Consider the following 15,568-nt stretch of genomic DNA (forward strand, 5'->3'; position numbering starts at 1 on the left):
GTGCTACTTGAAAAAAAAAAAAAGAAAAGAAGACTTACTTTATCTGATTCCATGACTGTTTGAAACTTCAAATTTGTTCGTACTTAAAAAGCCACGGCTTGCTTGATGACTACAACTAATATTAACAAATTAATATTTTATCATTTCATATGAACCCGTATTAATCCCAATATTACTGATGTGACCTCCCCCTTGCCCTCCCCCCACTAAGCGTGACGTACTTAATGGATGCCCCCTAATGTCACTTGAATTTGAAAAAGAGAGAGTCGATGAAGAGAACTTGCTCATGTTACTTTCGCCCTTATTTGAACTCAATCTAGTGTTTATTACCTCTATTATGATCTCACAGCACACAGTTGTAATAACTAACAGGCTACCGTTAAGAAATAAATTACAATTAGGTACAACAATTGGGTTGTTTAGTGAATAAAATATTGCTATTTTCTATGGCCTATTCGAAAGAGCTCATTTTTCTGAGTATAACGTATTTTTATTGGATTTCCATAAATACCTTTGTTTTGATTATTAAATTAACAAAACAATTTAATTTTCGTGGATAGAATGACAGTTCAATCGATAAAGTGACAGTTCGACCCGAACAAAAAAATTTCCCCATACAAACTTTAAATGCATTTTAAAAATAGTTCCCGGACTCCAAAAATTATAAAATTTTGAATATCGGCAAATTTTTGGGCGGAGAATCAGATTATGAAATAATCGGCATACCCCTAAAGAACCCAATTGCACACAGCGGATTTGAAGAAAAATCAAATTCATTCGGGTTTCGACTGGATTATCCAAGATATTAAATATCTTTGTCATCCCACTCGTTGTGGAACATAAAGTGATTTTACGCGGTGAAACAAAAATCAACCCTTCACTGTACTTTGACAGTTCGTGCGCAGCATTAATTTTTATGTTGTCTGTTTTCGTTTCCCCGCATAATCTGTCATTCCGTTTCTGCTGTGCTTGTGGTCTTTCTGGCGAATACGGAAAGTGAAATTTTCTTCTAAAAAATCAAAGATTGTGGCATTTATTCGACAAATCCTTTTGTGTTATATTATGGTCCGGTAGAAACAAAGCGACTGTGCATCAAAAGTGTCCTGTCTTTGTCGTGATTCTGCAGTTTGGCGGCGCGCCGCTTTCCGCGAGTTGCTGGCCGAAAACAACACTCACACGAATGACGTGGAGCAGCAATAAGGATCCGAAAGAAGCGCAAGACAAGCTCGCCCGCTCCTGTTGATTGTGGAGAACAACAAACAGAAGTCCATATCCCGACAGGCACGGGTCAAGTCCTACTAATATTAAGTATATAAGAAGAAGATAAATTGAAACAATGTTCGAGATAAGCGATACACAAAGTGAGTGGGCGGTTGGCACGGTCTTTTGAATGCAAACTAATGTTTCATCCTGATTCTCTTGCAGAAATTGGCGTAGGTTTGGCCGGGTTCGGAATAGCATTCCTATTCCTGGGAGTGTTACTGCTGTTTGACAAAGGTCTACTAGCAATAGGAAATGTGAGTAATTTACAAAATCCACCAACATCCTGGACTCATGCCACTTTCCCATTATTTCAGATTCTCTTCATCTGTGGATTGGCCTGCGTGATAGGGCTGGAGCGGACGTTCCGGTTCTTTTTCCAGAAGCACAAGGTCAAGGCTTCGATTGCCTTTTTCGGCGGGATCGTGATCGTCCTGCTTGGCTATCCGTTGATCGGAATGCTCATCGAAACGTACGGGTTCATACTGCTGTTCAGTGGATTCTTCCCGGTGGCCATCAACTTCCTGCGGAGGGTACCGATTTTGGGCAATTTCCTCAATATGCCCGGCGTCAGCAAGGTAAGTCAGTGTTGAAAAATGTTGCCAAATCCTACGTCTCTCCGGGACCACCAAGAAGGCATATTGTTTCAGAGAGGGGCTACTCCTGAAGGTTATCCAGGACGTTCACCCGCGGCTACTTATTCGCTAAAAGGATTCGCATGCGATCGGAGACATCGGCATCGCATCACCTCTTTTGTAGCACAGAGACAATTTGGGTGATGGCCGTTAAAATGGCATTCCAGCCAAACTCATATTAACACTCACATCTTCTGGACAAGATAGTTCGGAGTCATGTCATCCACGCTTCATCAACAATTTTAAAATTTTTAATACCCGTGAATGAACCCTTGAAGAAATCCCGGAAGATCTATCCCTGATGAAATTCCTCTATTATTTCCTGAAAAATCCAGAATGCATCCTTGAAGAAATTCCTGGGAGAGATCCCTGAAGGAGTTTGTAGAAAATCCCATGAAGAAGTTCCTGGAGGAAATCCTGAAGAAGTTTTTTGAGAAATCCCTAATGAAATTCTGCAGTAAATCTTTTAACAAGTTACAAGAAAAGTTTCTCTTTGAAGAAAGTCCTGGTGAAATCTCCCAGCAATTGGGTTTTTAAGTTAAGAAAAATGTATTGATTTTTTGATTTCATACAAAAGAGCAACTTTTTCTGAACCACGATGATTTTTTTCAGATTTTTAGAACTTCATTTTGGTACCTAAAATCGCTTTCGAAGAGATTTTTCGAAACCACTTTTTGACAGCTGACCAACTGCTTGACAGCTCCGCCCAGTACAAAATGCGACGAGGGGTGATTCGACAAATCGCTCCCATACAAGCTTCAAACTGATTTTTAAATAGGTTCCCGGGCACCAAAATTCATGAAAATTTGGATTTTGGCTCAGTTTTGCATGTAGATTTTGAATATGGAATTATCTCAACACCGCTAAAGAAGCCAATTTCAGGTGATATTTCTAATGAAATTCCTGAAGGAATCACCGAAGAAACCCTAAATGAGCTCCTGGATAAATTCCTGAAGGAGCTTCTGAAGGAATCCTCGGAAGAGTTACTGAAAAATCTTTCAGAAGAAATCTCTTAAAGAATTCAAGGAAAAATCCCTGAAGGATTTCAAGATGGATTTTTTAGCACTTCCTAGATGAATTTTTGAAGAAACTCATTGAGAAATCACTGAAGGAATTCCTGGAAGAATTCTTCAAGAAATTCCAGAAAAAGTGCTCAAGGAACTCCAGGCAAAATACCTGAGTGGCTGTCCATTTATTACGTAAGGGAATTTTAACGCTTTTTTGACACCCTCTCCCCCCTTTGTAAGATTTTTCGTAGGTGGACCCAAATATTTTTGTATGGCACGTAAGATTTCTCAAACCATCTCTCCCCCCATAAACCCTTAAGAAATTGATGGACAGACGTTGAGGAACTTTTTGTATTCCAACTGCTAATGTGATCGTCAAATATGTAACTTTCTTTCAAACATAGGCTATTCTTTCTAGATTTTCTTCCAAGGAATTTGAGATTTTTCCTTGTTTTAATCAAATAGTACTGTCATATAGAATAGTGACATGACCACTAGTTCAGTATTCTTATTATTCATTATTCTTCATTCCTATGATCTGAAACCCCAAAGCGTTCCAGGAGTTTGATATACTTAGCTAATTTTACAAACACATTGTTTATTTTCTACTACCGTCTACCCTCGTTGGTTTGACCGCATTTAATCTGAACACCTTTTAATTTGACCCCCGCTGATCTGCACATCGTTCAAACTAAAAATGGTTTAAACGTCATTCTGCTCATGGAACGGGGTGAAACGGAATGCATAATCAAAACAAAACAGCAAACAGGGTTACCATAAGTGTGTTTTTCGATGTCTACAGGGTTACTAAAAGTTCAAATTAAAAATGAACCCCGCTGGTTTGCATGAGGTATCGTTCAAACCAACGGGGGTAGACGGTAAGTGTTTCGATTCTCTAAAAGGCAAAATGACATTTTATCAACCAAGCCAGGGACTAACTGCATGGCTTTCCTTCAATTAAGCAAATTGAAAATTTATTATAGTGAGAGACTTTATTCGGGGTAATGGGTCATTTTCGGGATAATGGAATTCGGGGAAATTTCATAGAGTCCTTGGAAAAATTCTGGAAAAGGAGATCCTTCAGAAATCCACGAAGGAGTCCCTAGAGAAATTCATGATGGAGTTCCTGTAGAAATCCTTGAAGGAGTTCTTGGAGAAATCTCTCCAGTAATTACAAGAAAATACTCGCAAGGATTTCCAGGAAAATCCCTGAAGCAATTTCTGGAGTACAAATTCTTGGATAAATTTTCAAAGACTCTCTGATGAAATCGATGAAGTAGTTTTTGGAGGAATGCATAAATAAGTTTATGAATATAAAAAATCATAAAAAGCTCCCACCGTGCACTTATTACTGTTGTTGCTTCCAGTTTGTTGTTACGCCCGGGTAATTTTATTCGTTTTTTGTTCATTTCAACCCGTTCGCGGCCCATCATTGATGAATTTCGGTGGTAATATCCCTTCGCCGTGTCTTCGTCGTTGAAGAAAAGCCCTCAGAGAATCCCAATCCAGATGGCAAAAACCAGATATTCCTCGGCGGGCAGGAGCTTCCGTTTGTTTGCTTCTGATGAAAAAAAAAACACCCCAACAGCAGCAGCAGAAAACTGAAAGCATCCTTCCTTATGCTTCTCCGGTAAGTGAATCCTATTGACCAGGTAAAGTGGAATCAGAGTGATTATTGTTACTTCGTCCGGCCGGTGGAACGACAGGTTCGTAGGTGCACTAATCGAAAAATAATTACTAATTATTAGTACATACAGGTATCGAGAGAAAGATTTTGAATGACAGATGGAACTGTTCCGAAGTGGAACTACACTGCATATGATCGCATATCAGTCCCATATTCGCTGGCTTTCCTATGGGACAGTTATGCGATCATAAGCAGTACAGGAATGGAAATTAGATATACCTAGTGCATTTAAAACATCATTTCACTGTAAATTATGTAGAAGATATTTTAAACCTTGACATTCTGCTGGTCTGCCGGTTGCTCGCCACACTCGGAAAACATGTTTCTTATTTTCCAACGTTAATTTATTGCACTCTGCTAGTTTTAGTGTTTATAATCTTTCTATAAACCAAAAAAAGTACTCGGGCGTAACGACAAAAGGAAGCGGCAGCAGGTATCAATTGCCGGGCGTAAATCCAGTGTTGGCTGTCAAGCGGCGAAGCATGTTAGGCGTAATGACGGAAAGTTTTCAATGTGGGCGTACTAAACTTTTCTTTAATTTTCTACACGAATATGCACTTTTTGGTAGTTTTTGACACCACATCAGATAAAATGCATTGTTTTCATTATAATTCATGAATCAATCATAACTATTCTCCATAAATTGTAAAATAGGAATAAATTTTCGATTGAAAAACTTTGTATTGCGTTTTCTCGATTCGAGGATTTTGGAAATCCGCCTTTTTCACATGTTGGTCTTCAAATGCTGAGACCAAAGCCAAACAGAAAACCAGCTGGTCAGGATTATCCGGTGAGTTCGTTCCTTATTATTACTTTTTATATTTGAACATGACATATATGGGGATTTCGGAGGGGTAGCCTAAGGAAGTTAAATGAACTGGTTTCCGGGCAAATGTTCGTGGGGTGGCCAGACTTTGTCACGAGATAACAATTATCATGTTGTTTTCCGAAGGTCTCCAGTGAATTTAGCTTACCCTGCTACAACAAACCATCAGGTAGATCATTCCGTTCCGGTATGATTCTGCAGCCATAGGTAATCCTTGCGCTGATGGTGGGTACACAATCATCATCATCATCATCATCATAAAAAATCATAAAAAGCTCCCAGCCCCGGCACTTGCAATTTTTCGTCAGTTGCTCTTCACCGAGAGCGGCTGACACTGACCCTCTTCTGAGCTCCATGGCTCAAACGGACCCGGATACCTGGACATCGGCGAACTGCTACTCATAATGGACACCCTCGGACTGGAAAGGAACAACGGCCACCTATCATCCTTGTGCTCATCATTCTACCATGTAAAGAGTAGAAAAGTGAAAGCAGCAGAAAGGCAACCAGTTCGATAAAGTGTAATAGAATACATCTAGGCGCTGTACAATCTGTAGGTACAGCTGTCAATTGAAATCGCTCACGTAGTGCCCTAGTGGACAATAGAGCTGTAAATTAGGTTAAGTGATTAAGAATAGGGCCCATATAGCCGAGGCGGTAAACGCACGGGTATTCAGCATGACCATGCTGAGGGTGACGGGTTCGATTCCCGGTCGGTCCAGGATCTTTTCGTAAAGGAAATTTCCTTGACTTCCTTGGGCATAGAGTATCTTCGTGCCTGCCACACGATATACACATGCAAAATGGTCATTGGCAGAGGAAGCTCTCAGTTAATAACTGTGGAAGTGCTCATAGAACACTAAGCTGAGAAGCAGGCTTTGTCCCAGTGAGGACGTTACGCCAAGAAGAAGAAGAAGATTAAGAATAAAAATATATAATAAATTATATTTAAATTACATGAAAACTTGGGATTTTGGGAGGGGTAGCCTATGGAAGCTAAATAAACTGGTTTCTGGGCAAATGTTCGTGGGGTAGCCAGACTTTGTCACGAGATAACAACCATCGTGTTGTCTTCCGAAGGTTTCCAGTGAATTTAGCTTACCCTGCTACAACAAACCATCAGGTAGATCATTCCCTTCCGGTATGACTCTGCAGCCATAGGTAATGCTTGCGCTGATGGTGGGTACTCAATCATCATCATCATCATCATCATCATAAAAAATCATAAAAAGCTTTTGAATCAATAAGGAATTTCGGGGAAAATCCCACAAAGAATTCTAGGAAAAAAACCCTTAGGAATCTCTTTAGAATTCCTGGAGAATTCTCTGAAGAAGTTGCTGGAGATGTCCCCCAAAGAATTACAAAAGAAATCTATTAAGGAATTCAAGGAGAAATCCATGAAGAAATCCCAGGATGAATTTTTGGAGAAATCCCTTAAGGAATTCTAGGATGAAATTCTCAATGAACTTCAAGAGAAATTCCTCAAAGAATGCCAGGAGAAATCTCTTGAGGAATTCCTAGACAAATTTTCTAGACGAATCCCTGAGAAAACTGTTGGAGGAATCCCTGATGAAATTTCTAGAGACATCGCTAAAGAAATTCCTGGAGAAGTCTCTGAAGGAACCCCTGGAGAAATCTTTGAAGAAATTTCTGGAGGAATCCCTGAAAAAAATCTTAGCGTAATCCTTTAAGAAATTTCTGAGAATGCCAAAAAAAAGTCCTGATCCTTACGAAGTTCCGGGAGGAATTGAAGAAGATCTTAGAGGAATTCTTGAATTAACTCCAGGAAAAACCTCTTACAGAACATCTAGAGAAATGCTCGAAGGAACTCCTGAATAAATTCCTGGACTACACTGAAGAACTTCTTGAATCAGATGGAATCCCTGGAGGAATAGTTGAAAAAAATGAAAGACATTGAACGCCCTCTTTTTTCGTTTCACTTGGGGCTCGCAGTTCAGAATTCAGACGCTGTTTTGGTTCAAATTTCTAGGAATTTCTAGAATATTTAATTCTTCTTTCCGACAATCGAGTTTAAGAGCACTTCTAATAGCTCCACCCCATTACCCCGAACGCCACTACCCCAAATTCCGTTACCCCGAATAGGCCAATATCCCAAAAGCCACTTCCCCGAATGGGTCATTACCCCGAAAGCTATTACCCCGAAAGCCACTATCCCGAATGGACCACTACCCCGAATCATTCTGGAGATCACCAAAAAAGTGTTGGTCGTTTAGAAGTTGATGGAGATGAATACTCTAATACTAGTGTTTGAATACTCTTCTCCATCCAATGCCCCTTTGTTAATAATTTTAAAACTGTAGATTTAGGTATCGATATTTCCGGTCTTTCTTTTGAACTTATTGTTATTGCTATGAAAGTGTTTTTGAACTTATTGTTATTGCTTAGGAAAGTGTTTCAATCTGACATTTTACCTTCTTTAAAGTTGGCTGACCATTCAAGTAAACAGCCTAATAACCATACCCCCACAACATTCGTTTTAAACACACATCGTTTAGTACCGAATACTTGCTCCAGACCATGCCAACTGGCTGGCTTTTTAATGATGAGAATGACAGACAAGATGTTCAGCTATTCGGCCAAAAAACATTTGGGACGAAAGTCATCAGCAAAATGTTAAATTGTCACCAAGAAGTTTGGGATAGACTAGCTGTTCTTACCATAAATTTCCTTTACATTCGAATCAGATCAGTTTTTCACCATAGGCTGCTTGGAGCTTTGCCTTCTTTTAAAAATTGGCTGTTCTTTTGAGTTTGCAGTGTCCAATCGTGTACTGTTGCAAAGTTATTCGGCAGATAAACTGTTAATTTCTCTATGGAATTTTTTCCTCCTTTTCATCAGTGGCTGTTCTTTCGAGTTTGAGTGAAATATAGTTTATTTTCAGAAGAACTATTAACTCCATAGGGTACTTGTTCTTCTTTGAATATTCAATAGGCTGTTCTTTAAAGCTAAGTTTTTGAGAATTGACTGGCGGCCAAACTGGCAACTTGATCAGATATTTTTCTTTCATTTGAGAATAGACTGTCTTTCCGAGGCCTGCTATTCGATTGTTCTATTATTTATTCAGCCCAATGATCACTTTGTTCAATGTTCGTGGCTATGCTGGAGTGTACCGATCCAGTTGATATATAAACTCATTATCTGAGTCTATCAGTTTGCATTGGCTGTGGCCCTACTGTGAAGAATTGGTTCCATACTATTTTCCCGAATGCTCCATTTTTAGGAATTTTCATTCAAAGGTTGTTCTTCTAGGTGCAGTTATATAGTTTACTGACAGTTGAACTGCTTACTGTATTGAGATTTGCCCTTCTTCATTTTATAGGCTGTTCTTTCTAGTTACATCGTTACCGGGTTGATTGGCGACCAATGCATTAATTCCATCTGGCGTTTTTCCTTCTTTGAAAATTAGGCTGTTCTTTCGACTTATATTGTTACAGAGTTGTTTGGTAGCCATGTGGTTTATTGGCCCTTGCAGATTTCTGTATAGAACCCGTGCATAAACTACGTAGAGTTTCAGTGGGAGGGGGTCTATTCATAGTCTACGCTCCATGAAAAAATCAAATTGTTAGTATGGACAAAACTCTACGATGGGGAGAGGGAGAGGACTGAGGTGATCGAAATTTGGTCTACGTGGTTTATGAATGATCCCGTAGGAGATTTGACCTTCTTTAACTTATAGGCTGTTCTTTCTAGTTATATCCTTGCAGACCTTATTGGCGGCCAAACTTTTAACCACATTTTTCTTCTTTTCAAGTATGTGTTGTATTTTTTTTTTCAAGGTACCTACACTGTTACAGAGTTCAATTACCAAACTATCTATTCCTCCTTATGACATTTTTCCTTCTTCTAGCAATAGGCTGTTCTTTCACAGCCCATTTTTTGCTCGGTCTTATTTTGGTCTAGCCTAATGATCAGTGATATTTACTTTGGCCAAATCTCTTTTCGGCCTAATGAGCCAGTATTGACAGCCAGTATTTTTTTTTTTTTTTTTTATCTAGTTCATTTATTTGGGGCTCAATCGCGTATAACGCTTTACGGAGCCGAGGATCTTTCTTTGTACTTAATAGTATACATTATACAGAGTAACAACTTTTTAATGATATCTTTTAGTAATGGGTGGAAGCCAGGGTACTCGTGGCAGCTCGAGGTTAGAAGGTCACATTTTGAGGGATGGACAGGGTAAGGATTGGGCCAAAGGTTTCACTGCTGCTCATCCGGGGGTGAATCGCATCTTGCTAGCGAATTCGGTGCCTTGTGGTGTTGGTACCAACTTGTTGTGGGACTTGGTCTTCCGGATGGCCAGGAGTAGCTTGGTAACACAAAGAGGACAAAACAGAGAAAAAAAAACTGGAGAAGAAAACACAAGCGAATTAAACTTTTATACCAGCAGAGCGAAGAAAGTCGAAAATACATCCCATATATGTGACATCGCGGGTTCCAGCCAGTATTTAACGGGCCCTTGCTGACAGCTATATCTCATACACGTATTATTCCTTTTTTCTTTTGTTTTAAGGTTACTTTTGAGACAGGAATCTTCTGATATTGAAGCTGCCAGTAATATTTTTGAATTATTCTTTCTTTCAACAATGGCTGCTCTTTCGAGCTGTAATGATAATGCTGTCGTCATCATATCTGCTATTTTTTGCATTTTTTAATATTTATTTTCCAGAAGTTTTGGATATCAGTATGTATCAATTATCAAATAAAGACCATTTTGAACCAAAATTTGTCAATTAGTATGCATCGACTTAAAAATGTTGATATTCATTGAGTCAGTTTTCCGGGAAATTTTCCGTTCCGAGAAATGCAGCATTCCTGAAAATGGGATTCCCGAAAATAGGTTTCCAAGAAATACGTCATTCCGCAAAATGTTTCCGGGAAATGCCATAGAATCGGAAGAATCATGTATTTTATCGCCAGTCACGCTTTGTGTTGAACCACATTTTGCTAACGTTCACTTTATTTCATAATTCATGATGAAAAGAGCGAAAAAAATTGAAGAAATGCAAAAAATAAATCCCTTTACCAACATCCTTTACGAAAAACTATATATAACCTATTATCAAAATAATACATTTTAAAATATGCTTTCGGGGTAGTGGCGTTCGGGGTAATGGGATAGAACCCTTATAGAATTGATAGAACTTCATCTTCTCGGATTTAATTTTTCCCTCGGGGCTTCGACGTAATAATTGCAGATTGTAGGTCTCGGGCAACCAAAACGCAGGACGAAACAACGGTTTCAAGGACTAAACGACTACTTTTATGTTTTACTTGTTGAACATAATTTTGTTTTTGTTTTTGTAGGGTAAAAGCTCCCTTAGTGGAGGTAGTACCAATAGTGGTGGTAGTGGCAATTTAGCACTATTTCGACCAAAAAGCTTGCAAATGACATTTTTAATAGATGCATTATACCTAATTAATAACATTAATTCAGTTTTGTGTTCAGGATTTGCCGAAAAACCTATTTTAAACAATTATTTTCCTTAATTTTTTTGCTCCTTTGCACCTATAGTGGTGGTAGTGATCCTATAGTGGTGAGTCCTATAAGAATTCAATGGGATGCGCCACTATAGGAACCAATGTTAAATTTTACCTCCATAATAGGAACCGTGTACCTATAGTTGGTGCAAGTGATTTATTAGCAAAAACTGAAATTAACAATGGTTTTTACATTTTTTCTAGCAAATTTAAGTGAAAAACTACCGGTTAACGTTTCTAGACTTTTTATTTTGTGGTTTTATCAATTTTATTCAATTATTTTACTACATGCAGCTACTAATAGCACCACTATTGGTACATTTACCCTATACAGATACAATACAAAAAGAAGGCGATAGCAACGGTTGGGTTGTGAAATATATGCACCCACTGCTCAAGGTCCATTCATAAACCTTCATAGACTTTTTGGTGGAAGGGGTGTGTGTGTTGTCTGGCCAAATTCTACGGAGGAGGGGAGATGGTGTTGAGATCAGAGTTTCCCGTTGCTCATGTGTACATAAATGTGACAGTGAGCCTCCCACCAAATTATCTCCCAGCTCTTCAAAATCGCAGTGTGCTGCGCTGCTAGGAGGCTCACGAAAATCTGGTGGGTGCGAGCTAGGCACATAGCTCCCGGGGAGCTCGTCTCATGCGCTGCGTGAGCTGTTGGTATCTAAGGTGAAAAACAACTTCTTGGCAACGAAGAACCTCAACAACTTTTTTCCGTACACAACACAAGTGTCTGGTTGGTCTATGCGATACGACTAGGGACTCTTAATGCAAAGGTTTAGGTTTCAATTCTCGTTCGTTTAGGAAGTTTTTGTCGTGAAATTTTCTAATTTAATCAGCGCATGAGACGAAGCTCATGAGACACATCTTGAGAAAAATGAGGCGCACAACTTTCAGTCTCAAAATGTACGGTGCTCCTGGGAGCTTGCTTGCAATGTGACTCCCGTACATGGAACTACAGCACGTGTACATCAACTCTGGTTGAGATGGCAAAATTTTGGTCTACGTGGTTTATATATAACCAGTCCCTCACCGGGAAGGTAGGTTGTCATTTCCAAACCGAACTGTAGCGAACCGCCAGGTGATCGCTGTGAGTGTAGACATCATCTACCCTCCGGTTACGGGTTCGTGTAGCCTTCTGACTTATGGATTCCAACTTCTCATTGCCTACACAGCTTGCTCCTGCAAGGGCCCTTGTAGTCCTATGACTTGTGTCCTGGTTGCAGAAACCTGAAGCCAAGGGTCCGTCATATTCAGTCCGTTGCCGCCAGACATTTGTATCCGACGCCCTTGTACTCTTTGTCGTGCTTGAGCTAGATGATCATTTCACCGGCACGACTACGTCTAATAGATACCTACTGCGTACCTCGACTCCCAGATCCACGAGCTTGGCGTCACTCCTCATCGCCTTCAAGACTTCTACGTACTTAGTCTCTTCCGTCCTTATGACGAGCGCGTCACCCTTCTCGTGCTTGGCACCTGCCCTCCTAGACTTTGAGGACGCAAAGTCAATGGTGGAGTTGCAGAGAGACCATCTCTATTTGCATTGATGTCCCTCAGCAACGACGCTTAGTACTTGACCTCTCTCGACAAGCTATTTGGGGTCGGCAGGAAATGGAGTCTCCTACACCTGAGTGTCGCGGACTGACTCAATATGCTCTCTCGTCGGGAGCCAAACATTGAAGATGGGGGTTATGTTAAACCTAGTTGAACCTGTGTGATTGATTGAAGAGTATTGTTATCTAGGTGCTGCGGATATAATCAAAACTGTTGTCACGATATCTCCATTTGCCGCTGTCAAGCCGTTGGAAAGGGAGGAGAAGGATAAACATGGTTTTGAGCCTATTTTAGCTAATTTTGTAACAACTATCCATCAAAATTTCCATCGCGAATGGAAAATAATAAACTTTGAACACGAGAACAAAATCGGAATAATGGTGGATTGATCATGTTTACCATTTCCGAACAGCGTCGCGACGGCGTGTTTGACAACCGCGCTGAGAGAGGTGGTTGCAAGAAAATTGAACGCTCGTGCGAGTTTACAAGCTGTGTGCCGGGAGTGTGTAGGTGTGTGTTAGCTAGCTTGAAAAAAAACCGTTTCTATTCGCACCACCTAGTCCTCACTCAGCGAAAAAAACTAGCGAAATTCATCGGAATACCTTATGAAAATTTGCTATAACTAATTCTTATGAATGACATAAGAAAACCTTATGAAAATTAATCGTGCTTGCTATGACAAATTTCATAAGATGGACTTATGAAAAGAACAAAAAAATCTTAAAATGATGCAGACTGGATTCGATCCATGAACGTCGGGATCGCCGAGCCCGTGTTTTATCCACACGGCTACCGATGCTTGAGAAAACCATGTTGCTAAACATGAATAAAAGCCAAGCTGTGAGACGATTTTACGTCATTGAGTGACCTTATGAAATTCATCCGAATCATTATGAATTATTTAAAGGCCGTTTCATAAGTTGGGCCTTATGGAAATCTTAAGGTTTTTTGGCTGAGTGTACACTACGTGCGCAGCTGCCTTTTCCTGTGTTCGTGCTAGTGTTCGTGTGTTGAAATGTCACTTATCTCTATTGTTATACTGTTTTGTTGTTTTTTTTTATCGAATTGGCTTGGATAAATTAAAAAAAATGAAGACATAATATTTATTGTAAGAGAAAAATTGAGTTTTCTGCGGATCCATCGTTATCGCTGAATGATCATAATTACAAGCAGTTTTTTTTTCTTTATATTTTCAGATCGTGGATCGACTGGCCGGGGACTCGAATCGAACTACGGTATGATAGCAATCTGGTTCTGCTCTTTTCTAGTGTCGGTAAGATTGCGGAAGGTTTTCTCCCGTCTATTGTTTCTTGTCTTTCTTGTGGAAGAACTCTAACGAATCAATCGCTGCATGCATCAAACCAAATCAATCGTGAAGCTAAATTGTTCCGAAAGGCAACTATAATTGACCTTTGCACAATTGATTTTGCAATTCTGTTGTTCCCACCTGAAGTACCTACCTTTGTTAAACCTTCATAATTTTGATTAAGAAAATTTAGCAATTGTACGTAAACCGATGTATGTTTTGAGTTTAGGATCAAACTAGCGTATAGTGTCACGGTTATGAAAAAATAATAATGTTAGGTATTGAAACGGTTATATTTTTTATAACTTGCCCATGTTTTACGTTTCTCTCAGTGATCACATAAAGACATGCAACTGTATTTAATGTGAAATTTCAAGACGGTGTTGATTTGTTAGAAAGAACTTCCATGGCTTGTGGTGGTGGTAAACTGTGCTTAATGGACTACCAGCTTCGACAAAAAAATGCCACAGATGGCGCTAGTGAGCAGGAGTTTTTTACTTTTAAAATGTATGGAGAATTTTTTTATTGTTTCGAAATACTCTCCAAGTTTACTGTTACGGAGATTGAACAAATCAAGGTCTAACGCTTTTATCTATAGCTAGCCTAATTATTTTCTACATGTGTCACTTTTCATACTCTTACCTAAAAGCTCACATCATCCCTTTCTTTCGGTAGGATGAATACTACACTAAATAATGGAGGCCATCGTACGTGCTCTAGTTATTCCAAAATTCTGGTGTTGCTATTGTGACTGATACGATTCATTGCTGATACTACCTATTAAATCAAAGTACATAAATATCCTTATGTTTCACTTAAATGCAAACATATCCGAAATTTTCCGTTTCGGAAACAATGACACAGGTATCAGGTATCAGAAGGCCGGCTCCAGAGGCACGTTATCCTCCATTTGGGACATATGTGCCAACGCCAAAATAATAGCCTATTTCATCATCTACCTGAGGAAAAAGGAAGGAAATAAGGACGAGGATGGGGATAAGGACAGGTAGGGAAATAGGAAAAGTACCCTGGAAGAGGATACTAACACATAAGCGTACCACAATGAATTCAAACAGCGTCCTGAAAAGGGCACCGTAATAACGCATAGAGCGAAAGAGAGCCTATAGCTTTTTACCACAGCGGGTTAAGAACAACAGAATATCCTGAATATTCAGGTTTCTGAAGTCAGTTTCACTTAATAAGTGTTTACCGAATACTCGGAAACGCAGTTGCGCAAAAACTGGACAGCTACATATCAAATGATACGAAGTTCCATAATCGGATTCACAGCTATCACATGCAAATGAATAAGCTTGCTGAATATTCGCCATGTGATAACCACAGAGAACAGACAACCAGGCTAGAACAAAATTCATTCAGAAAGTTGTGTAAGGATTTGAATCTTTACTTGAGTAAGGTTGCAAACCAATACACGATGACAACACTAACGCCATACAGCGTTGCCAACCTTTCAGATTTATCTGGATTTATTCAGATTTTTGAGGTCTCATTTTGCAAAAATCTGGAAGATCCAGACATTTGTTTTCGGGATTTGTAAGGTTTTTCTTGGAATTTGTAAGGTTTTTCCCGGAATTTGTAGGGTTTTTTACACGATCCAGACTTTTCCAGACAAAACATCCTAAATCATCCAGATTTGTCAATAATTGACCTGGCGACCCTGACGCCATATTGCCACAGTCAGTGGTGAATTGAAACATTTCAAGTGGTGAATTTAATTAGTATGAGAAATTAACCGATTGCAGCGCCACGCTATTGCCACTT

The 15,568-nt window shown here is 39.5% G+C and overlaps 1 protein-coding gene across 1 annotated transcript; it reads left to right on the forward strand.

Annotated features, from left to right (window-relative positions):
* Window positions 1-934: 934 nt before the first annotated feature.
* LOC109400504 (vesicle transport protein GOT1B) lies at window positions 935-14,162 on the forward strand. The gene is made up of 4 exons (XM_029860251.2): window positions 935-1,361; window positions 1,426-1,517; window positions 1,578-1,838; window positions 13,677-14,162. The coding sequence occupies exons 1-4, from the start codon at window positions 1,337-1,339 to the stop codon at window positions 13,719-13,721; spliced, it is 423 nt and encodes a 140-aa protein (XP_029716111.1). The 5' UTR covers window positions 935-1,336; the 3' UTR covers window positions 13,722-14,162.
* The last annotated feature ends 1,406 nt before the right edge of the window (window positions 14,163-15,568 follow it).

Source organism: Aedes albopictus, chromosome 1, assembly GCF_035046485.1.
Source record: "Aedes albopictus strain Foshan chromosome 1, AalbF5, whole genome shotgun sequence".
Lineage (NCBI taxonomy): Eukaryota > Metazoa > Arthropoda > Insecta > Diptera > Culicidae > Aedes > Aedes albopictus.